The sequence below is a fragment of the Hemicordylus capensis genome, chromosome 7 (genome assembly GCF_027244095.1).
Source record: "Hemicordylus capensis ecotype Gifberg chromosome 7, rHemCap1.1.pri, whole genome shotgun sequence".
In the NCBI taxonomy this organism is placed as follows: Eukaryota; Metazoa; Chordata; class Lepidosauria; order Squamata; family Cordylidae; genus Hemicordylus; species Hemicordylus capensis.
In genome coordinates, this window is record NC_069663.1 from 36701519 (window position 1) to 36726039 (window position 24521).

Here is a 24521-nt window from a genome sequence, read left to right on the forward strand (position 1 = left end):
GCTGCTTCCCTCTATACTGGGCAGCACCCAATCTGTGGTACATCAGAGAATGCCCTAATAGGCCAGCTTGGCATGCACCAGCTTTAGAGAGTGTGGCCTCCCCTTATTCCACAAATTGGAAAAAGAGGTGGGCTCCATTTCGCCTTTGCTAGTTTTTTGGGATCAGCCTTTCCACGCCCCCAGCACGACTTTTGCAGCACATTCGGCTGCAGAACCGGCTGGGTGAAAGCCTCCCCCCCGCCACCTCCCTGGGCTGCTTGAAAAAGATTCCTTTCCACTTGCACAACTTCAGCCAGACCACACCTTCATTGCTCACACAAAAATAAGGCAGCTCGTGACAAAGCAATGAGCTGGGATCTCATGCTTTTCTCTCTGAGATAGGGGAGAAAGTCTCATGGCCTAAGCCCCAACACTAGAGGGTCTCTCCTCCAGGGGGAATTCCACACTTTTCTTCTTGGTGAGGTGGTTGGCTGAAGAAGATTCAGAGTTGGTAAGTAGAATGTCACTTCTTAATGGCATCAGGATGAGGCGTTTGGGGACATAATAGGGTAGAGAGACGGCGAATTCTGTACTCCGTCTTTAAAAATATTTAGACATTCTAAGTGGCCAACTTGGCACAGAAGTTTCAGAACTTTATTATTAAAGACTAGAACATGTCTTTCATGCAAAAAGTGCTGTAAGATTATATAGAGATAATAAGATGACATGCAATAAGGTGGCATAAATTATTTGAAATGTAATCGCATTCAAACCAGATGTTTTTGATACACACGGGCATTCCAGTTTCGTAGGGCTATTCGGATCTACATGGAAGAAATTATCTTCCCTTCCCTTCCACAGAAGGATTTATTTCAAAGAACAAATCTAACCAGATTGGCAGATGTTGCACAGTTTTAAAAGGAGGAGAAATGGTTTTAAGTCAGTTATAAGGAAGTGTATCTGTGTCACCCCTAGATGTTTCTCTGTGTAAACCGCCCTGAGCCATTTTTGGAAGGGCGGTATAGAAATCGAATAACTAACTAACTAACTAATTAAGTGGCTTGAACCATCTTCGTTGCTTTTGAGTTGTATAACTTGAAATCTGGAGCAAACCCTGGGGGGGCATGATGAAAGGGGTTAAGAGAGAAAGTATTTTGGAATTGTCTTCGAGGAGTGATTGTTGGTGAGCTGCCATTCTTTGGGCATGAAATGAAGCATTGTTAGTTAAACATTGTAAGTTTGATTGGGTTTTGTTAGGAGAAAGTTTTGCAACATAGCCGGGTCTCAAGGGTTTGAGCTGTCAGTGACTGACCAGGAGAGATCTCGGGGTCGTTGTGGACAGCTCACTGAAAGTGTCGACTTGGTGTGTGGCAGCTGTGAAAAAAGGCAAATTCCATGCTAGGAGTCATTAGGAAGGGGATTGAAAATAAACATGCTAATATTATATGGCCCTTATACAAATCTATGGTGCAGCCACTTCCGGAGTGCTCCATACAGTTTTAGTCACCGTATCTTAGGAAGGACATTGTAGAACTGGAGAAGGTGCAGAAGAGGGCAACCAAGATGATCAGGGGCCTGGAGCACCTTTCCTATGAGGCTAGGCTACTGCATCTGGAGCTCTTTAGTTTGAAAAAGAGGCAACTAAGGCGAGACATAATCGAGGTGTATAAAGTTATGCATGGAGAACACAGATAAATGTTTCTCCCTCTCTCACACTAGAAACACTAGAACCAATGGTCATCCCATGAAACTGAAAGCCAGGAAATTTAGGACCGACAAAGGGCAATCAATACTTTCCCCACACAGCACATAGTTAATCTGTGGAATTCTCTGCCATGGGATGTGGTGATGGCCATTAGCTTGGATGGCTTTAAAAGGGGCTTGGACAATTCATGGAGGACGGGGCTATTAATGGCTATTGGTCTGGTGGCTATAGGCCACCTCCAGTTGTTGGGGAGCAGCAGCAGGAGCGAGAGTATGCCCTCAGCTCTTGCCTATGGGCTTCTCAGAGCCATCTGGTGGCCACTGTGTGAAACATGATGCTGGACTCAATAGGCCTTGGGCCTGATCCATCAGGGCTGTTCTGACGTTAGGGGGCCTTCATCATACTGCCCTCCATGGGCGCCATCCAACATGGTCAGCCCCAAGAGAGTCCTTCCACCACTACTGCACATCATTTATGGGTACAGAGATGTTCCCAAAGACCGGGGGGCGGCGGGGGGTCCCCAGAAGCTGCCCAAGGAGGCCATCCCCTGACACAGAACCTGCACATTTATTGATTTTACATTTATTCCCCACCTTTCCTCCAAGGAGCCTAGAGCAGGGTACATAGTTATGTTTATTCTCACAACAACCCTGTAAGATAGGTTAGGCTAACAGAGGCATGACGGGTCCAGAGTCACCCAGTGAGTTGCATGGCTGGGTGTGGATTTGAACACAGGTCTCCCTGGTCCTAGTCCAACACTCTAACCACTACACCATAGTGGATCTTTGTTTAACTCTTCTAATAAGGACAAGAAACGAGAGCTTCCTTCATAATCTAAGAAAGAAAAACTGCTAGTAGATCTCAGAAATGGTGTACCATAGGGGTTCTCAATTTGGGTCCCCAGCTCTCATTATTCATCAGCTGGGGGTAATGGGATTTGTTATCCAAGAACATCTGGGGACCTAAGTTTGAGAAACCCTGCTCTACAATCACTATTTTTGTTTGTTTGTTTCTAAGTTCTGTGGAATCGGGAGTTCCTGAAATCAGAGCAAGAGAGTGGGAGAGAAATGGCAGGGAATTCTAGCAATGCACATACGTGGAATGGGGAAAAAACCCGTGGCTAATCCTATGGGTGTAGGGGTGGCTATAAACAGAGATTTCACACATCCATGGGCATCACTCAGCGCCCGCCTGCTACCGTGTGCAGCCGCTGAACATGTGAACGGGCTCCACGGAAAAGCATTGTTTTTACAGGGATAAGCACGTGCGTTCGGTAGTGCGAAACCAGCGAGCCAGTAAACATGTCAACTTGTTCATTACTAATGTGGGCTGGGGGGTTCTGAGCTCCTGGCAACAGTTTGCAAGCAGCAAGACCAACAGAACTGAGCAGAAATCGTTAAGAACAGCGGCGCCGTGCGCCCTGAATGTAAAGCCAGAGAAAAGGCTAAGATGAATTTTTTAAATCCCCAAAGGCCTGTCAGGTAATCAGAAGAGTATCCAGCTGCTACCGGAAAGACATCAAACCCGGGGGGGGCAGTATCTGAAGGGGGGGTTGAGGCAAAGTAGTGGGTCCCCAGGGACACCATGCCCTCCCACAGACCCCCCCATGATGCCCCCCAGCCCACTTGAATGGGGAGAGAGGGAGGCGGAAGCAGTGATAGGTAGGGATGTGCACGGAACCACACCCCCACCACGCATCCCCCTCTGGCACTCTGTGTATACACATCGCGGGCATCATGGCCGGGCGGGTGGGCGCATGCATGTCTCATGCGCCCACCTGCGACACACGCATATGCGCACAGCGCTTCCGGTCACTTCCGATCAGGAAAACAACAGAGAGGCAAGGAGGCGCACTGCCACCCCGCTGAACTATGTATATACAGAGCACCAGAGGGGGGAGTGCGGGGGGAGTGCCTCCCCCGTCCTTAAAGCCACTCCCCCCGCCCCAAACTGGTTTGAACAAGGGGGTTCCGGACCTGTTTGGCGTTCTAAGAATAGGATGCCGAACAGGTTCATGTACATCCCTAGCGAAAGGCTTAGGGTGGTTGTTCCTCCCACTTCCACTGCCCCAGTGAAAGGGGGTGGGGTGGGGGTCTGCGGGTGTGTGTGTGTGTGTGGCAGCAGCAGCTCCGTGCTCTTTGCCCTGTTTCCCGTCCCCCTTTTCCAAGGGGAAATGTCTCCACCAGCGTCCCCTCTAACAGGGATTCCCAGATGTTGTTGACTACAACTTCCATAATGCCCAAGCAAAAGCCCTTGCAGCTGGGGATTCTGGGAGCTATAGTCAACAACCTCTGGGAATCCCTGTTAGAGAGGACGCTGGCCCTCACCATGACGTATCCTCCTTCATAGACTCTTATTGTTATTTATTTTTACATGTATGTTTTGCTTTTCCTCCAAGGAACCCAGAGCAGTCTACATAAGGGTTTCTAAACCTTGGGCCCCCAGATGTTGTTGGACTACAATTCCCATCATCCTCTGCCACAAAGACCATGTCAGGGGATGATGGGAGTTGTAGTCCAACAACACTGGGGGCCCAAGGTTAAGAAACCCTGGTCTACATGGTTATGCTTTCCCTCACAACAACCTTGTGAGGTAGATTAGATTGAGAGTGTGGTGACTGGCCCAGAGCGACCGGGTGAGTTTCATGGCTGAATGGGAATTTGAACCCTGATGGTAGAGTAGGGTTCTCCCTGGTAGAGTAGTACCTCTAACGACTACAGCACACTGGATCTAGTTAAGAGTTGCAAGGGGCCTCGGAGGTACTAGTCTAACCTGCTGCCCAGCACAGGACTCTGTCACAGCCCTGACCATCCAGCCTCTGTTTGCAGGCCTCCAGCAAAGGAGAGCCCCCTACTTCATGAGGCAGTCAGTTCCACCGTCAAACGATCAGGAAATTCTTCCCATTTTAGAATAAAAGAATTTTAGGGTTGGAAGGGTCCTTGGAGGTCTTCTGCGCAGTGCAGGAAACTGTGGCAGCATCCCTGTCAGTTGGCCATCCAGTGAGGGGGAGCCCCTTCAGTGGAGGCATTATCACAGGGTACTCTGGGAAGAAGTCCCTTCCCTGAGACGAAGGGATGGCAGGAGGGGCCCATGGCACAATCAGCTTCTTTCACTGCCACTGCTTTTCCCCATCTGCTCCTCTGCCACAAATGTCTCTGGGGACACTTGCAGAGTGGGAGGCGGGTGGCATAAGTGGCATGAGAGACTCGCGTTCCCATTGGCCCCCTCCCAGCACCCCGATTGGGCCCCGGGGTGCAGCCATAGACCCTCAGCCAGGGCCCAACTTGGCTGACCTCAGACACCAGCCTGGAATGAGACTCTGCCCAACCAAGGCTCTCTGGGCAGAAGATTCCACAGAAGTGGGGCTACTGCTGAGAAGTCCATGTCCCTGTTGACTACCCTCTTGACCGGCAAAGGGGGAAGGTGGGCCCAGAGAAAAGCCTCTGGACAATCCTAGCTGGGGGGTTAATGCTACCGCTAAATTTCCATTCAGTTGCTTAATACTTAATTTCCGAAACAAGAGAGGTTGGAAACTGCCTTATACTCTGTCCATCTAACTTAGTACTGTCTACTCTGACTGGCAGCATATCTCCAAGGTTTCAGGCAGCCCCCGCCCCCACCGATTCTACCTGGAGATGCCAGGGACTGAACTTTCTGCATGCCAAGCAGATGCTCTGCCTGAGAGCTATAGCCCTATTAAGATGCCAGCCTTTGAGCTGACCTCTGAGTCAAAGCCCATTGAACCTTGTAGCTCGGAACCTCAGAACCTCAGGAGCCCCATGGAACCTCATAGCCCGGAACCTCAGAACCCCCTCGGAACCTCATAACACGGAACCCCGTAGCCCTAATCCCAAAGTCACGAGGGTTGCTTGTAGCGAGCATAGAGAGCAAGGAACTCCGTACATGCTCGAGGGTGTTCTTTCACAAGCCAAGGGCTGAGCCCTCGTTGGCAGAGTCATCCTGATCTTATAATCCACCCACATTGGTTATATGGGACAACAGTAGACTTAAGGAGGAACAGTTCCTGAATGGAAAGGAGTGCCCCAAGATGCGTTCTTGAAAAGTATTAAGAAACCGGAAGACAGCATCCTGTCCCGAACAGTAGTCAGTCAGAGGCATCTGGAAATCCCTCAAGCAGGTAATGAAGGCAACAGTCCTTCCTGTTTTTAAATCTTAGTTTCAGTTCTTAGAAGCATACTGCTTCTGTACATGGAGGCTTCATTTGGCGAATAGCCATTGACAGCAGGAACTGGGGTGTGGGGCACAGCTGCCTCTCCTTCCCAGAGCTCCATTTGCTCCTCTCTCTCCTGTCCCTCACCACCTCAGCGTTAATGAGAGCTGCACTGCCTGCAGGCTGGCCATCTGTCAGGTAGAGCGGCGTGATTAACCTGACAAATGCATGCAGCTCTACCTGATGAATGGCCAGCCTGCAGGCAGCACAGGGTGTGTGAGAAAGGAGCAATTGGCGCTCCAGGAAGGTCCCCCCCCCACCAGTTGTTAGGACGATCCACTCCTGATTGGTAGGTCTGTTCTCCACAATTTGGTCCAATCCTGTTTTAGGCTACCACCACATCTTGTAGCAGTGAATTCTATAAGTGCATTAGGTGTTGTTGCTTGAAGATGTGCTTCTTTTTTCTCCATCAAAACAGCTCCTTTGGGTGGCAAAGGGGGTCGCCAAGGATGCTGGCACAGGATTCTCTGATAACGGACTGTCTGTTTGGTTCAAGGCCCAGGAACTTCTTTGCCCAGACAGACCTGCAGCATGTCATTTAGCTGACTGTCTGGCTTGAGTCAGCCAAAGGTGTAGATTTGCAGGCTGTGAATATCATAAAAAATAAATGCAAAGCATTATTTTTATTTTAAAAAATTTTAAGCAAAACTTTTAAACAAAAGTAGTTCTCGATGTGACTTGCTCAGAAGAAGAAATAAGATAGTTCCCTGTCCCCAAAGGGCTCAGTATAAAAAAAGAAACATCACGCAGATGCCAGCAACAACCACAGAAGGGATGCTGTGCTGGGGATTGATAGGGCCAGTTGCTCTCCCTTTGCTAAACCGAAGAGAATCGCCACTTTCAAAGGTGCTTCTTGGTCACTTAGCAGGGATTATTACTAGTGATTTGGCACTGAGTGAGACAATTAGTCTGCCTTTGGCATGTGGGGTGGAACTGAATACAATTTGTTGCAGCAAATTAATCATTTTACATGGAATTCTAATTGCAAGCTATTTTTTCAACCTTCCACCTTCCCTGAGTTTTGTTCTCACAACAGCCTTGTGAGGTAGGCAGGTCCATATTTAAGATAGATGGATGGATGGATGGATGGATGGATGGATGGATATCAGAGCAGCAGAAGGCAGAAGCCATAACATCTTGCTCATGTCCATAATGATCCGATTCAGACAAGCATGTGAGGAGGAAAGGCTCATGCCTAGAGAACACCCATCCTGATGTCACTGGAGGACATCCCAATGCACTGTTGTGATGTCCTTTACTCACCTGAGAAGGGCATTCATCCAAATCACCCCTCTACACATGCTCCAAAACCCTGTTTAAACAATGCACCTTCTCACATGATTAAAAGACATACTGGCAGCGTGTCAGGACATCCTTACGTGATGCCAGGATGGGCACACACCCAGCGTCACCCCATCCTCCTCACTGGATGCTCATCTGAACCAGCTCAATATGTTAACCAACAATAAATTTAGACGTGTGTTGTTGTTTTTAAACTACATTCTTCTGAGACCCAGAGAATATTGGTAGTAGTTTCAATTTCTCTGGAGGGGTGTAATGCATTGGCCAAGGCTTCAGAAAAAGTCAGTGGCAGAGGTTTGATTTCATAACTGCAGACATGTCCCTATTTTCACCTGAATGGGAAAATAGGGACATGTTGGAAGGGATGGGATTTGCACCCAGGACTTCTAGATGTAAATCTAACTGGCGTCTATCCGCTCAGCCCCACGTATGTCCTCCAGCCCACCTTTGCCATTCACAAATGTGAGTGTGTCAGGACTTAAAGAGACACCATTTGCAGGTGGCTTCCCACTGCTCCAGCAGTTAAGAGGTTAAGGCTTTCCCTTTTCAGGTCAACCCTGCTCATATGGACAGCTTACCTGCTGTGCACTCCCTCCCCAGTTAACTCCCACTTAAGTACCGCATGGAATGCAAGAGAAAAAACACAATTCTAGATCTGTGTGCCACAAACAGGTTTCTGTGAAAGTAGAAAGCAGCAGCCATCTTGGCCCCTCGGAATCTCAATTAAGTCTGGGTGCTAGATTTCAGCTCTGCATTTAATTAGATTTTTCAGCTCTGCATCGATCAGGCTATCAGTATGGTTGCCAACTTTCTTACTGGCCTTACTCTTGTGCCTTTAATAGTGGCTCGAGGTGCAGGAATGAAGCAGGTCAGGTTTCCTCACAAGATTTATCTCCATAAAAAGTTTCACCTCCTAAACTGCTGGATGTCCTGTTAGCTCCAGGATGGGGTCAGTTTAGAAAGCTGGCAACCTCGATTATGGGTTGTTCAAAAATGGATGTTTTTTAAAAAAACAAAAACCTGGGGTATGGTGGAATTACATAGAAATGAAAATCTGGGTGTTTCAGGATGTTAGGGTTGCCAATCTAGGGGGTTGCCAATTTTTTTCAGCCTCTGCTCCTGTGCAGACTTTGGGGAAAGGCAGTGCTTGTCTCCAGGCTGTGAAGAGCCTTTTCTGCTGATTTCTGCAGCTCAAGCTGCTGCTGAGAAGCTTAAAGCTTTTCTTTCTTGGTGAGCTGGCAACTCTGATGGATGGATGCAACCGTATTCGTGCTTCTTCGGAATTCTGCATGAGCACTGATTGAAGAATTTGCAGAACTGAGCCCAACAAATGACGCACCAGCAAGAGAAAGTTCAAGAAACCTTGTTTCTACCTCTGTTTACTGTTGGGAGGGTGGAATTTATGGTATGCTAATATTCCAAGGCATAGATGCATGATTATATAGGATATGACTCAGCTATAAGTAAAGTGTGCCGTCAAGTCGATTTTGACTCCCGGCACCCACAGAGCCCTGTGGTTGTCTTTTGGTAGAATACAGGAGGGGTTGACCATTGCCTTCTCCCATGCAGTATGAGATGATAACTTTCAGCATCTTCCTATTTCACTGCTGCCCGATATAGTACCAGTGGGGATTCGAACCGGCAACCTTCTGCTTGTTAGTCAAGCATTTTCCCCACTGTGCCACTTAGCAGCTAATAATAGGGGTATGCACAAAACCGGTTTCCTCGGTTTGGTTCGAGTCCAGACCAGGCATGTTTAGTTTTGTGCACCCCCAAACCCAACCCCCGGTTTGGCTCCAGTTCGAGCCGGTCCAGGGTTCAAAATCTTTTAAAAGGTGGATGTTTTTTTAAAAAACTTTGCTTCCCCATGGAAGAGCAGCTCTGCGCTCACATATTGTCTAGATTTATATAGAAGTCCCTGTAAGCGATTGGGGAACACTCTGTACACAATTCAGGTTTTTCATTGCACTTTGGAGCTTAGCTCGATTTATGTCCGGGGTTAAAAAAACACCACCAACTTTTTGCCTCCGTTTTTTGAGCAAATTCAAAATATCCAATATGCCCCATAACTTGCAGTAAAGCTTCACAGTAAACCCTCAGTAAAGCCTACTGTCTGGGAAAGCTTTTGGGGGCCTCCAGATATTGCTGAACTACAACTCCCATCAGCCCCACCCACAATAAAGTGACCTAGGCAAAGTATGACTTTGAGTCCCCCATCCCTTAAATTATGCTCCATTAGCAAGCCAGAGGTTGCCGGTTCAAATCCCAGCTGGTATGTTTCCCAGACTATGGGAAACATCTATATCGGGCAGCAGCGATCTAGGAAGATGCTGAAAGGCATCATCTCACACTGTGAGGGAGATGGCCATGGTCAACCCCTCCTGTATTCTACCAAAGACAACCACAGGGCTCTGGAGGTGCCAGGAGTAGACACCCACTAGATGGCACACTTTACCTTTACTGTACTGAATATAATTCTAACTGAAAACAGGGAGCAAAGTCATACTTGGGGGCTGCTGCTAACTGGGGCAAGGTTGGGGCAGTGAATTTTTAATATACTTAAAAATTTGTAGGATGCCATGTAATGCCTCTTCTATGCTGAAAGCCAGGGCTGGAATCTGTGTGGAGGGAAAGCAGAGTGGCAGCAGTGGGACATTTTCCTAATTCTTCAAGATATGATCGGCTTCCTCACTGCCCTCCTGCCTTATTCGCTGTCGGGGGGGAAGCAGCAACCTCAGGTTTGAGTGTCCTGGGTGACTAGGTCTGCCTAGTGCACAGGCCAGCCCTGCTGGTAACTTTGGAGATACTACTACTACTTATATACCAGTTTTCAGCAAAAGTTTCCAAAGCTGTTTACATCGAATGAATGAATGAATGAGATGGGTCCCTGTCCCCAAAGGGCCCACAGTCTAAAAGGAAACATATGGTAGACACGAGCAACAGCCATGGGAGTGATGCTGTGCTGAGGTTGGATAGGGCCAGTTGCTCTCCCCCTGCTATAAGAGAACAACCACTTTAAGAGCTGACTCTGGTCAGTTAGCAGGGCATTCTGTATTCAACACCGAAGTGTTTCAGTGTTTGTCAAAATCCAAACACTCAAAAGACATACGCAACTCTTTAAAATGACTCCAGAACTGAAATCTCAAATTTTGTATTCAGAATTCAAATCCCATTTCTCAGGCCTTTTGCATTTAAAATCTGAAGCTTTGGCAAATTGCAAAGGTCTGTGCTGTCCTGTGATGTTTCGCCTCCAGCAGAACCGCTTAAGGTCTCCTTGGGCTGGTGCTGATCCCACACGAATGGCTTGCTCATCACAATTAGCAAATCACAGTTCCAAGGAGGAACACCAAAACAATTGTTTCCCCAATCATGAATGCAAATTCAGTCCTGCAGGAAGGGTTTTCTAAACCACTCAATCCATCCAAATTTCAGCATGGCACAATCAGAAAAATGAGTCATAACTGATGCAATCCTTGGCTGTGAGCAGCAGTCTGCTCAAGTGTGCCACATCCACCAAGCCAAGGTGCAGATGCCCCTGCTACCTGGGTAAAGACTGCTTAGGTAAAGTCGTGACTCTTATATTTAGGACTAGAGCAGGAAAGAAACTATCCCAAATTGTGTCCAGCATCGTTTCTCTCCCATGGCTTTTTCTAATGAGCTCTCTGGGGAAAGGGAACAATTTTCTCATACCTTCTGCCATTTAAACCACTTTGAGAACTTATTTTGTTGAAATGCAGTATATACTTCTTTTTATTTGTTTTTTAAAGGAACTTTATGGAAAAGTGTCACTGCCGTGGTATATCAGGGTCCTATAGCTTGAACTAGTAATTATTTTAAAAGGCTTCTGATATCTAAAGAAGCCTTGCCCACTCTACTCTAGAACAAGCATCAGAAACCAGTGCCACCAGGTAGCGAGGAGAATAATTAATTACCTTAAATGCTCACCTAATGGCGCAGCAGGGAAGTAACTTGCCTAGGGAGCAAAAGGTTGCTGGTTCGAATCCCTGCTGGTGTGTTTCCTAGATTATGGGAAGCAGCTATCGGGCAGCAGTGATATAGGCAGATGCTGAAAGGCATCATCTCATACTGCGTGGGAGATGGCAATGGTCAACCCCTCCTGTATTCTACCAAAGACAACCACAGGGCTCTGTGGTCGCCAGGAGTCAACATCGACTCGACGGCACAACTTTATAAGTAATTTTTTTCCAAAGAATTTTTGCTTTTTTTAGTAATGGAAATAGAAAAGGTTACATCTCTGAGATCGAGATAGTCATACATGAATAAGAGCAATGACTTATCCGCAGCTAAGAAAACAAGAAAAATACACAGTAATAATATTTAAGTATACTTAAATGAGTAAAATAATCTGTAAGAAAAAGAGTGTAGATCTGAAAACTGAATCTAATCATCAGAGAAACTAAAATACAATTTAAACCTCTCATAGAACACTCCCCCTGGACTTAATCAAACGATAACAAAGTTAATCAATGGAGAAGAAAATGAAAATGAAAGAACACTAGCCGTAACAGAAAAAGTATATATTGTAAACACAAAACCGCATATCTACCAATATTCTATAATCAAAATTCCCATCTCATCCCATAAGCCACAACTTTATAAGTATTTAATGTGTAGCAAAGCCTTCGCTCCCCTGATAACATTGTTTGCTCTCCCAAACTTCTCGTTCTAGAGCAGATTGCACAACTTTGGCCTTCCAGCTGTTGTTGAACTACAACTCCCATCATCCCCAACCACAATGGCCAAACGACCGGGATGATGGGATTTGTTGGCCAACATCTGCAGGAGAGCCGAAGTTGTGTAGCCTAGCTCTGGAATCAGTCCTGGCACAGAGGGCATCGACTTCCCTGCAACAAATTCCTGCGGATCAAATCTGAGACTGAATGCAAAGCAGCTGCCCAGGTGGCTTGAAAATTTGTTGCCAAAAAGGCCACCTTTAAGGCATTTTTGATATGTTGAATGGAAATCTGGGTACTTCCCAAAACAATTCCCACTAGCCTATGCAAACTGATCGCTAGAGTTGCAAAGGCTTTCAGTCCATGCCCCACATACACACACAGAGTCCGAATCCAACTCAGCCCCAACCCCACCCATGTGGCTTCTAATTAGCAAAAAACAAAAACCAGGCTCATCAGAGCGAGCACTGTTTTGCAATGTGTTATTTGGCACTGTCTTTCTCTGAAAAGCTGTGAACCAGGATGTGGAAAAACTGTCTAAGAAAATTCCGTGACATCCCTCATTGGGAGTAACCCCCTCAATCCGGAGAGAATTTCAGTATGTCCTTAGAGAAGAAAGCACTGAAATTCTGCGTGAATGTCCACTTCTCTTTGGAAGGAACCCCAAATATCTGGAGAGAATTTCCGCTTCGGAGAAATTTCCCCCACATCCTTACTGCTGAAGTGGGGCCAGGCCCCACAGCACTCTCCAATGACTGCAACTTTGCCACAATCCCAGACAAGCATCCCTGAAAAAGGCTAAAAAGGAGAAAGAAAATTTCTCCTACAATTCTTCTCCCCGCCAGTGTGTAGCCAGAAGGGAATACTGGGCATGCCATGGTGCAAAGGTCCTTGTGGCGGGGATGATGGAAACCGGAGTCCCACACCCCTGCTAAGTGAGCCAAGAGGCATCTTTTCAAAGTGGTGATGCTCTTTATTCAGCAGAGGGAGAGCAGCTGGCCCTATCCACCCCAGCACAGCATCCCTCCAGTGGCTGTTGCTGGCGTCTATCTTTGGTTTCTTTGTTTAAATCAGGCCTGCTCAATTTAGGCCCTCCAGCTGGTTTTGGACTACAAATCCCATAATCCACAGCCACAATGGCCAACAGCGAGAGATTAGTGGAGTTTTAGCCCAACATCTGCAGGAGAGCTGAAGCTAAGCAGCCCTGGTTTAGACTGTGAGCCCTTTGGAGGCAGAGAACTATTTTATTTTATTTTATTTTATTTTATTTTATTTACTGCCCTTCCAAAAATGGCTCAGGGCAGTTTATCAAAATAAAAACAATTAAAATCAATTAACAATTAAAATCATGTCAACATTTAAATCATTCCCATTAAAATCATTAAAAACCAACATTAAAAATGTAAAACCATGAATCTAATTAAAAGCCTTTGTATAGATGTATTTATTTATTTCTGTGTAAACTACTTTGGGGACTTTTGTTGAAAAATAGTATATCAGTATCCATTGTGTATTCATTGTATCTGGGAATCCAAGGTTTGGAAATCCCTCAATTAAGCCATTTTCACCCCAGAGACATTTGACTTCCCAGTTTGGTACAGCGATTTCTTTTGCTCTCTGTAGAGGGGTTCGCAACCTCTGGCCCTGCACATCCACATGGGAGCTGTGGTTCATCAACATCTACTACTATTACGGATATTTGTATACCACTCTTCAACCAAAGTTCTCTACACAGAAAAATAAATAATACATAAATAAGATAGTCCCCTGTCCCCAAAGGGCTTACAATCTAAAAAGAAACATAAGGCAAATACCAGCAACAGCTACAGGAGGGATGCTGTGCTGGGGTTGGATAGGGCCAGTTGCTCTCCCCCTGCTAAAAAGAAGAGAATCACCATTTTAAAAGGCACCTCTTTGCTCAGTTAGCAGGGGTTGACGCAGGTTGAGAAACCCTGTTCTAGAGGGGCTACATGAAGCATGACCATTCAGCTCTCCCTGAAATCCCAGCTGAAACGGAGGGGCCAGAAAGCAAAGAGTTAAGTGGGAACTAACCCCACCTGCTTGGCGTGTTCTTTCCAGGTGCACAAAAAGCAGAAGTTAATAACTTACAACCCCACTATTAAAATAAATGAAAGGAGACTGCTGCTTACACAGATGACTGAAATGTAATGAGGTTACTTAACAAGGAGCCTTCTTAGCCGTCCTGCAAAACCTGGCCTGGACTGCATGGATATAGGGTTGCCAACTTATCAGGCAAAAAGGGAGCCTAGTTAGTGCTTGTGCTTAGTACAGAAATCACCAGGTGAAAGTTTTCATGGCATCAGAGAGAAGCATTTTCACCTGCTCATGTATGCACCCCAAGCTGCTATTAAAGGCATAGCTACAATGGCTGGTGTCAAAGCTGGCAACCTGAGATGGATGCCAAAGAGGATGACTGGATGCAAAAGAGGTTTGGGCATCTATTATTTAATAGCTGTGCAGAAGTGGAAATTTGTGCAGATGTTGTTGATCATGCAGTGCTGAGAGAAGCTAACCCAACCCAGCCAAAATTTCCTCTGAGGTTATACTGCTGCTATGACTCAGATCTTACTACCACTTTCTAAGGCTTGAAAATGAAGCTTCAGCAAAAAAAAAAAAAAAAAGGTCCACCAGCATTTAACATAGGCTGCCTACCATGTATGGATGATTCACCATGATTTTGATAAGCTTCTAGCTTTTGTTACCTACCTGGGACGTCACAGAAATGGGTGGCAGGGATGGTCTAGCACCTGGCAGGCATTAACATATGTGGTGGATCACTAACTGTGCAGACCTGTATTTATGCAAACAAGAACTGTGCTGGCTTTTTATGCTGCAGCATCACAATGCTGGCTCAAGTTTGGTTTGTTAGTTACTGTAATTTCTAAATCTTAGTGCTCGGTTATCTCATATGTGCAGTGTTGTACATTTGAACATGCTTAAATTTGGGTTGCTGCCCATTCTGTCCAGATGCCCAGTTGTTTGACCCCATTCTGTCTATCTATATTGTATGGCATGGGGCAGTGAAGCCTCTGATGTGGTGGCATGGAGTGTTTATTTCTTGAGGAAACACTACAATTCACTGCCAGGTTTGGGTGAGAGAAGTACATTGTCAGTTTATCTGGGACTGAAAACAGGGCTGAACTGAAAGTGGGGGCACTTCTTGTGATTTTTTTTTCTCCTTCCACAAGAAGTCACAACATTTTTAGTCTTTTTTCCCCCCAAGGAGGTACCTCTCAAAATCTGGCATTCAGATGGTAAGCACACACTTTGCAACCCCCAATCAGCTGCCACATTCTCATGGTTTCTTCCTTCCGATTGGCCTTCTTCCTCCAACCAACAGAAACATTTTCACAAACTAGCCACTCAGATGTATATCCCTGAGATCAACTAAAGCTTGTTAAGAGTGAGGCCAATGCTCCCAAAATAGCTATTGCCCTCCGTGACCTCATCATATAGATTAGTCAGTCTGCCAATGGCATTTTATTTATTTATTTTACTCTTTTTAAAAACGTTTGCAGAAATGTACAAAAGAAAACAAATTACAAACAACAGCTGAAACTCTGCTCAAGAACAAACAAATACATCTCAGGATCATGATTTATCTTGATTCTTTGAGAATATTTGTAAATACAATTACCTTTCAGGGGTTTTGGCATCAATAATATTTTAAAATTGTAACCAACTTTCTAAAAAGATACACTCCTAGTTTGGATGAGCAGAGGCTTTTAGCTGGAAAGAGAGACCTTGTTCTGTACCACAAGCTCCCAATTTTTTTCAAACTAACATTTAATTTTGGGAGGGTTTTTCTTTTTCCTTTAAATTAAAAAAAAAAGCACAATTAGGACTGCAGCCATAAGCAAACCACTACAAAAAGGTCAAGTTAGGAGAGGTGTTTCAGGAGCCATTTTTGGGAGGAGATGGCAAACACCTCTTTTTTATATACACATAGGTTCAGTGCAGTGAACTTTCAGGTCAGCCCAAATTAAACGAATACAATGAATACAATGACGAACATTTATATACCACTTTTCAACAAAGGTTTCCAAAGCTGTTTACATAGATATTAAGTACATACATACTTACATAAATGAAATGGCTCCCTGTCGCCAAAGGGCTCACAATCTAAAAAAGAAACATGACAGACCCGAGCAATAGCTACTGGAGGGATGTTGTGCTGGGGATGGATAGGGCCAGTTGCTCTCCTCCTGCTAAATCAAGAGAATCGCCACTTTTAAAACATTCTAGACCAGTTTGGACAAACATGCCCCCCTCCCATGTGTGATTACGGTGGGAACACGCCCACCTTGACATCATTAATGTTAGAGAGCTTGGAGGGGAGGTTGCTTTATCAACTCCAGGTGCAGCAGAAGTTCACAGGTAAGGAGCGCACGGCTAATTAATATTGTCTGGAGACATGGAGGCGGGTCTCACAATCAAGGAGACCTGCCTCCATAGGGTTTACGGGGAGAGCGGACTAAGCCCGCTCTCCCTGTAGACGACCAGGGACACAGCCCTGGACGGCCGCAGCGGCCACCCGCACAACTTCCAGTTCCGTCACGGAGCCGGTGGGAGCTGGGGAGTTTGGGGGCCGCGTGGCCCCCGGAAGCTCCAGCATGTCCTGCGCAAGTCTGCGGGGCATTCTGGAGAGACCGCTGAGCCGGGATGCTGCTTTTCAGCCTCCCGGTCGGGGGTCTCCTCATGAGTAGCCGCGGCATGGAGCCACAGCGTGGCAACTCATGATCGGGAAGCCCGGGTTAGCAGAGCACTCTCACAGCCGAGCCCGGTTGTTCTCACGGTCTGCAAAAATCAGGCTAGGCTCCCTTAGCCCGATTTTTGCAGACCGTGTGAATAGCCTCATGGTGTTAAAGATCTCAATATAGTCAGTCACTCATCTAGGAAATCCATCAGGGGGATCGATAAGCCTACATGCTTAATTGCTTGCTACATACAGGAAGAAGGGAAGGGAAAAGAAGGCACTATCTATCTCTCCAGGTGAGAGACTGGAACTTGAGACTATCAGTCGAACAAAAGGGGAATCAGAGTAGCGAAAGCATGCTCAGAGGGGGAATGCCCTTCCTGGCTGCCTCTACCCCTAATGCCCCCATGGGGTGGCTGGTGCTAAGAGTCGATGCCATCAGGATTTGCCTCTCCAACAATTAAAGGATGTGCAGATGTGTTCTCAGCATGTCTTTTAAATGCATGTGGGGGGTGATCATCCAAGTGGCCCCTCAACATGTGCTGCAAAACACTGATTCAGGGTTTTGCAGCACATGCTGAGGGGTGGGTGATCACCCCTTACTTGGGAGTAAAATGACTACCGAGAGACTGCCTTGGCATGTCCTCGAGTGATGTAGGTGTGGGTGTGTTTGTGATGAGACTGCATCCTTATCATGTGTAAATGGGGCACTGGGCTGAAGTTCATCTATGTAAGTGGGAGAATTGGGAAGAAGTCCCAGGTCATGAGAATCCCAGAGGCAATGGTGCTATGGAGTAATCTGAAGGTTGAGAAAAAGGAATGTGAAGGAAAGGTAGGCGGAGAAGGAAACTTGAGAGAAGGGGCAGCAAAGACACGGAATTGAGCCAAGCAGGGTCTAAGCCAGGCCTGCTCAACTCCCCCCCGCACAGCTTTTTGAACCACAGCTCCCATAATCCCCATCCACAGTGGCCAGTGGCCAGGGATTATGGGAGTTGTAGGCCAACATCTGCAGGAGGGCCAGAGTTGAGCAGGCCTGGTCTAAGCAGAAAGGAGGAGATCCGAAGAAAGCTTCAAATTACTCAAGGCTAGGAGGGGCACCATAATGGACTAAAGGAGTGTGAGCTGAGGTGGGTTGAGAGACAGGGTGGGGCCAAGGAAGCAGATGGCCTGAAACGCAAGAACTGAGTTAACCATGGGTGGTGGAAACATGGAAATGAGGAGCTGAGTAGGAAGCAGGAACAAGAATGGAAATTCGGGCTGGGGCCACATGCAAATTCCCCCAGTTCTGTTCCTTCGTGGTGCCATGGGTTAATTCCGCCCTCAGCTTCACTCCTCCCGAGTTCTGGCTGAAGTGATATAATTGAGTCTTGTGAAACCAACAGGCAAAGCTGCAGGAAACCATTGCCAAACAACACTGCCAAGACTGTGATTGCACATATGATGGCCTCAAGATGCTTTTTGTGCAGAATTGGACCAGTGTGAACATGTGCTCTTGCACATTTCACATTCATCAACTGACGCCCTGCTCCGGCTGCCATTGCGTTCTGAAATGAGTTGGGCGGCAGTGACTTGGAGCAGGGCTCCTTCTGCGGTGGCCCCTTTGATGCTCTGGAATTTCCTTCTACTGCAGGCTTGTTGGGCTGCACCTGTTCTCTGGGCAAAGAGGCTCCTTTCAGAGTGGCAGCTCTCTTCTGTTGAGCAGGGGGAGAGCAACTCTCCCTGTTCAACTCAGCCCTGTGTTGAATACTGCTGAATGCTTGAATCCAGTCTTGCTGGTGCCTCTCTTGTGTTTCTTTTTTAGATTGAAATCCCTTTGGGGAGAGGAAACAAACCTGTTTTAAACAAGTTCTCAAACCTGTTTACATGTAAACCACCTTGAGAACTCTTTTGCTGAAAAGTTTATTATTATTATTAATATTATTATTATTATTAGGTATGACTAACAGCTGCTGCACATCCCTGATCGGATGCTGAGTTTGGAACAGGGAGGCATACTCGTGCGGTGCGTTATGGGAGTTTCAGGGGCCTCCCAGCCCCCTCACTCCCTGCTGCCGGCAGCGGCCTGCAATCGTATGGATGGGAAATCTGCCCACCCAACAAAGAGAAGGAGATCGTCTGTGGGGGAGGTAAGCCTTTTGAGGCCACCCACCCCCACTTCAAGCCCTTTCTCACAGATCGTGAGAAAGGGCTCAGGGTGTGATAAGTCACCTGTGTTCTCCTTAGCATCTTGCCTGGTTAGCTAATCTGGTTAAGGAACAGCCAGAAAGCCCCTGTGGCTATGAGTCAACTAGAACTATTTGCCTATTAATTAGGTGTTCCTTTTAAACCCAGATTAATAAAGAGTATGACTCCAACATTTTGGGCAAGACTAAATTGGATGCCCTAAATAAAAAAGAGTTGCTTGACTAACAAGCAGAAGGTTGCCAGTTAGAATCCCTGCTGGTATGTTTCCCAGAAACACCAGCGATGTAGGAAGATGCTGAAAGGCATCATCTCAGACTGCGCAAGAGGAGGCAATGGTAAAACCCCTCCTGTATTCTACCAAAGACAACCACAGGGCTCTGTGGGCACCAGGAGTCAAAATTGACTTGACGGCACCCTTTACCTTTAAGCAACTAAGTGGCCAACAGGCAGCCAGATTTTGGAACCAATGTTTGCTGATTAATATTAGGGTTGCCATCAAACTCCACCTAAATTAGAATTTGGGTCAAACGTTTCATGTTCAGTAATTGCAGAAACATGTTCCAAAACAGTAGGCAGACTGAAAGAAAGATGCCTCTTATGCAAGCTTTAAGCCTATAAAACCTATGATGTAATGCGCTTGTATGGAAGACGCACTCACTTATGCAAGACACATACATACACATATACAATACATAAGACTTACATACATATGACTGTTTATGAAGTCTTCTGACTACAAAAATTTGTGATGTACTGTGCTTGTGAGGGGAAAAGAAATATTCCATTAAATTAAAACCAGGCGATCACAACCATTGGCCCAGTTCACACAACAGATTGAACCTAAGTTTAATGTTCAATGCAACTTAATTAAGGATAAATAAGGATAGTATTGGACAAAGATTGCATGCTCCTTATTGTGTTTGTAGTTTTACTGTATGTGTGTGCAAAGTTGTGAACCTGGTGGGAGACCAAAATAAAGAGGATGATGAGTTTTAATGTACTTTACCAACATCAGCGTAATTGTGTGAACTCATGCCAAGGTGGGAATCTCAGATTCATCTCAGCATATAACCCAGTTAGGAATAGCTTCACACAATCATGCTAATGTTCTTTCAAAAGGCATATTTCTGTCCAATCCCCCTGAAACCTGCAAACTATTTAAACCATTTAATGACACAAAAATTCAGAAGATCAACGACCCTTGCTCACTTTAACACACTCCCTATCTGGGGACTTGATGGGAAATTTAAGAAAATGCCTTATACCTCTTGGCTATGCCCTTGTGGCACTGGTGCCATTGAAATGGCTTCATTCATTTTATAAGGATATCCAAAATAGTTTTATTTTGCCTTTTTTTAGTAAATTATCCTGGCCAAACTGATATGTTTTATCTGCAGCACCTTTTGTCTGATCATGATGGTTTTATTTCTCTAAATGTGGCTAAATTTTGCTTTATAGCTTGCAAAATACACAAGCTGATGCTTACTTTGATGTAGGCTCGTATTGTCTGCCACAAACTGTATGATGATTGTTTATCTGGTCAATAACCATGATAAAGGAGCTATCTAATCATGCTAATGCTGGTAACCCAAATTAAATTTAAATTCAATTTGTTTTGTGTGAACCAAGCCACTAATATGAGTGTACCCAGACTTTAAAATCTGCTGGGGAGGTCTTAGTGTAGACCAGGGATTCTCAACGTTGGGTCCCCAGATGTTATTGGACTTCAACTCTCATAATCTTCAGCCCCAGTGGCCTGTGGTTGGGGATTATGGGAGTTGAAGTCCAATAACATCTGGGGACCCAACGTTGAGAATCCCTGGTATAGACGATACCGATCAAGAAGGACCAATGGTCTGACTTGGTATAAAGTTTCATAAGTGACTTGCTATTAGCCTGTCATTTTTTTATCCACTGCCAAGTTCTTGACTGTTAAACCAGGAACTGTGTGAAGGAATTTGACCTGCTTTTTCTCTTTCCTTCCTGTAGACTCAGGTGAACAGGGCCTCAACAGGCTTCTGTCAGCATGGACTGGAAGACGTTACAGTCCCTGCTAAGCGGGGTGAACAAATATTCTACCGCTTTTGGGCGCATATGGCTCTCCGTGGTCTTTGTTTTCCGGGTCCTGGTGTATGTGGTTGCTGCCGAGCGGGTGTGGGGGGACGAACAGAAGGATTTTGACTGCAACCACCGGCAGCCTGGATGCACCAATGTCTGCTATGACCACTTCTTCCCCATCTCCCACATCCGCCTGTGGGCCTTGCAGCTCATTTTTGTCACCTGCCCCTCCTTGCTCGTCATCATGCATGTGGCGTACCGTGAGGACCGGGAGAAGAAGCACCGGGAGAAGAATGGGGAAAACTGCCCCAAGCTCTATAGCAACCCAGGCAAGAAGCATGGCGGGCTTTGGTGGACTTATCTCCTCACCCTCTTCTTCAAGTTGGCCATCGAGATTATCTTCCTCTACCTGCTCCACAGGATATGGGACAGTTTTGACCTGCCAACCCTGGTCAAGTGTGAGAATCTGTCCCCATGCCCAAATGTTGTGGACTGCTACATCGCCCGGCCAACAGAGAAAAGGGTGTTCACCTACTTCATGGTGGGCGCATCCGCCATCTGCATTGTCCTCACCGTCTGCGAGATCTTTTACCTTATATTCAAGCGGGTGGTCCGCTCCGCACAGAAGTGGAAGAAGAACAAACAGTCGCTCACTTACAGCAAGGCCTCCACCTGCCAATGCCATTCGAGACTGGAGCACCCACTGGATGGGAAAATGAAGAACCCACCCTTAGATGCTCTCAGAGCCTCTGCACCTAACTTGACTTTAATTTGAAAGGGGAAGGGACAGATCGAGAATGGCCACCTGCGGTTTGGAATGTTTCATTGTGACACAGAGTTAATGCAGACACTACATTTCCCTCACAATTTCCAATTTTTCATGTGATTATTATTATTTTTTAGTGCTTGTAAGATACACCCTGTGCAGGAACAGGGAGCATGTTGAACCTCCTGTTTTCAACCTTAGGAATCTATGTCATGGATTCTGTGATGATCTGCCGTTTTCAGGTTGTCTCGCGACATTTGCAGATGGGGCCACAGATCAGGGGCAGAGCATCTGCTTTGCACACGCAAGGTCCCAGATTCAATCCCTGGCGTCTCCAGGTACAGCTGGGAGAGACCCCTGCCTGAAACCTCAGAGAAGCCACTGCCAGGCAGAGTAGATAGTACTGGGCTAGATGGACCAAGGGTCTGGTTCTGTATAAGACACTTTCCTAGGTACCTTATGTTTTTCTTCTAATGGTTTGGCATTACAGTCACATAGGACACTGCTTGACACCATTAGTCTTCTCAGCAGTTCCTGCAGCTGCCAGAATTGCTGATTTGGGGGAGACTATCTAGGCACGTCTCTATGGTTGTCTTTTAAAATACTGGTATCCATTGTCTGCTTGATGTGTATGTGCAATAGTGCCATTTTGAAAAATGGTGGAGGTGACGGAAGAACCTGGAATCCTCCTTCCTAAACCACTAGCTAGCCATGCATCATGGGATGTTAGGAAAGGAGAGCTGGTCTGGTGGTAGCAAGCATGACTTGTCCCCTTAGCTAAGCAGGGTCTGCCCTGGTTGCATATGAAAGGGAGACTAGAAGTGTGAGCACTGTAAGATATCCCCCTGAGGGGATGGAGCTGCTCTGGGAAGAGCAGAAGGTTCCAATTTCCCTCCCTGGCTAATCCAAGATAGGGCTGAGGGAGATTCCTGCCTGCAACCCTGGACAAGCCACTGCCAGTCTGTGTAGACAATACTGAGCTAAATAGACCAATGGTCTGGCTCAGTTTATGGCAGCTTCATATGTTCCTATGATGTTGTAAACTGAAAGGGGTGGGGAGAGGGACACCTTAGAACTTCTTCCTCACCCAAACATGTTACACAACAATAATGTACTGTTAAGAATGAAGGACACAGATGGTGATGGCCAATGTTCCTTCTAACAGGGATTCCCAGATGTTGTTGACTGCAAGTCCCAGAATCCCCAGTTGTAATGACTTTGGCTTGGGGATGAGAGAGAGATTTCTATATTAGGCAGTATAGAAATTCAATAAATAAATGAATAAATAAATAATGGGAGTTGTAGTCATCAACATCTGGGAATCCTTGTTAGAGGAAACACTGGTGAAGGCCCACTTCAATTGCCTCATCTGCATCTATATCCATGATACGTGTAATGTCTGCATTAGCTCTTATGAGGCTGAGAAAATGTGGACGAGGGATTTGGAACGGAGACCTTCCATGGACCTGAGTGACCAACCAAATCATCCACAACTGGGCAGCGCCACCATGTCATTGAGGCCTGAAGTCCTGGTCAGCCTGCAGGCCCGATAAGACTGCAGCCTGTTTACAAGCTTGGCTCAGATGCTCTGGCACAAGTTTTTGTTTGCCTGTTCCTGGAGGAAGCTGCAATCCTGAAGTTTATGCTTATGTTTTGGAGGATACATGTAATACATAGTTGCTAAGGAAGCTGTCTCTGTTTAAGAGTTTTTTTGTGGTCTTCAGAAGATGACTCATACCAGTCAATACGGTTCTTGGCTTTGGCTCCTTCCCTGACTTCTTCAACTGTTTATAGAATGTCACGGGGCCACTAATCTGGTGGAGGAGTCATTAATTAGGAGAAATCAAGGAAACATTGCGTATTTTGCCCTCAGGCCATGCATCCGGTGGACCAAAATTCTCTGCAAGGTTGTAATGTCTGGAAACAAAGACATGTGGATCATGCAGAGGCATTCTTACCCCCGGTCTGTGGCCATAGTCTGTGGCCTCCAAGTTCCCGGGCAGCTCCAGATGACTAGGGGGTCCTACTGCTGCCACCCCATGCCCACCCCACCACTGCCCCACTGTGCTGCACCTCCGATTTTATGTTCATAATTTCAGCCGCCATGTGTATGGCAGCTGAAGGGGTGGTGGCCGGGGGCGGGGGTGAGCCGAGCAAGACTTCCTCGCCCCGGGCAGCAGATGGAGCAACCGCTGGGCCTTTCCATCTGGCCCAGTGACTCTTGAGAACTTTGAGGTGCTCCTGCACACCTGCACAGTTGAAATAGATCGTTGGAAGTCTGTCGATGTCTGTGACAATGTATTTCAACTGCTCAGGCACGCTGGAGCGCCTCACAGTTCTCAAGATCTGCTGGGCCAGACAGACAGGCCCAGTGGTCACTCCATCCACCGCCACCCGCCATGGGAGGGGGGAGACCTGCTTAGCTCCCCGACCCCCCGGCTGCAACCCCTCAGCTGTGCACATGGCGGCTGAGATTATGAAAAAGAAATTGGAGGTTCAGCACAGCAGGGCAGTGGCGAGGCGGGCACGGGGTGGTGGCAGCAGACCCCCCCAAAGCAGGTTTCAGGGGGGCTCGTGGTGGGGGCGCCTCACAGTGGGAGCGGTCTAGGCACCAAAATTACCTAGGTGCACCAGTGGGATCATGGCTGGTTTTCTTTGAACCTAGAGCTGTCACATGAAGGAAACTCAGGGCAAAATTGCAGGTTCCTTTTCACAAACGATGACTGCGGAATGTTAAGGGGAGCCAGGAGTTACTATATGCAACATGTCTTGGTGATGGGGAAAGGAAGGTTGTGATGGATTCACATGAACAAAGGCAAACAGTATTAGATTGTGGTGAGCCGCTTTGAGCTCCTTTGGGAGGATTTAGAGGGATTTAAGACTTT

General features: G+C 46.6%; 1 protein-coding gene across 1 annotated transcript; it reads left to right on the forward strand.

Moving 5' to 3' along the window:
* Window positions 1-393: 393 nt before the first annotated feature.
* On the forward strand, window positions 394-24521 carry LOC128333031 (gap junction beta-3 protein-like). Its single transcript, XM_053268026.1, has 2 exons — window positions 394-490; window positions 20802-24521. Exon 2 carries the CDS (start codon window positions 20839-20841, stop codon window positions 21643-21645), a length of 807 nt encoding a protein of 268 aa, XP_053124001.1. The 5' UTR covers window positions 394-490; window positions 20802-20838; the 3' UTR covers window positions 21646-24521.

What these genes read in the sequence shown, in the direction of transcription:
- LOC128333031 (XM_053268026.1), top strand. Translation starts at nt 20,839, where the DNA reads ATGGACTGGAAGACGTTACAGTCCCTGCTAAGCGGGGTGAACAAATAT.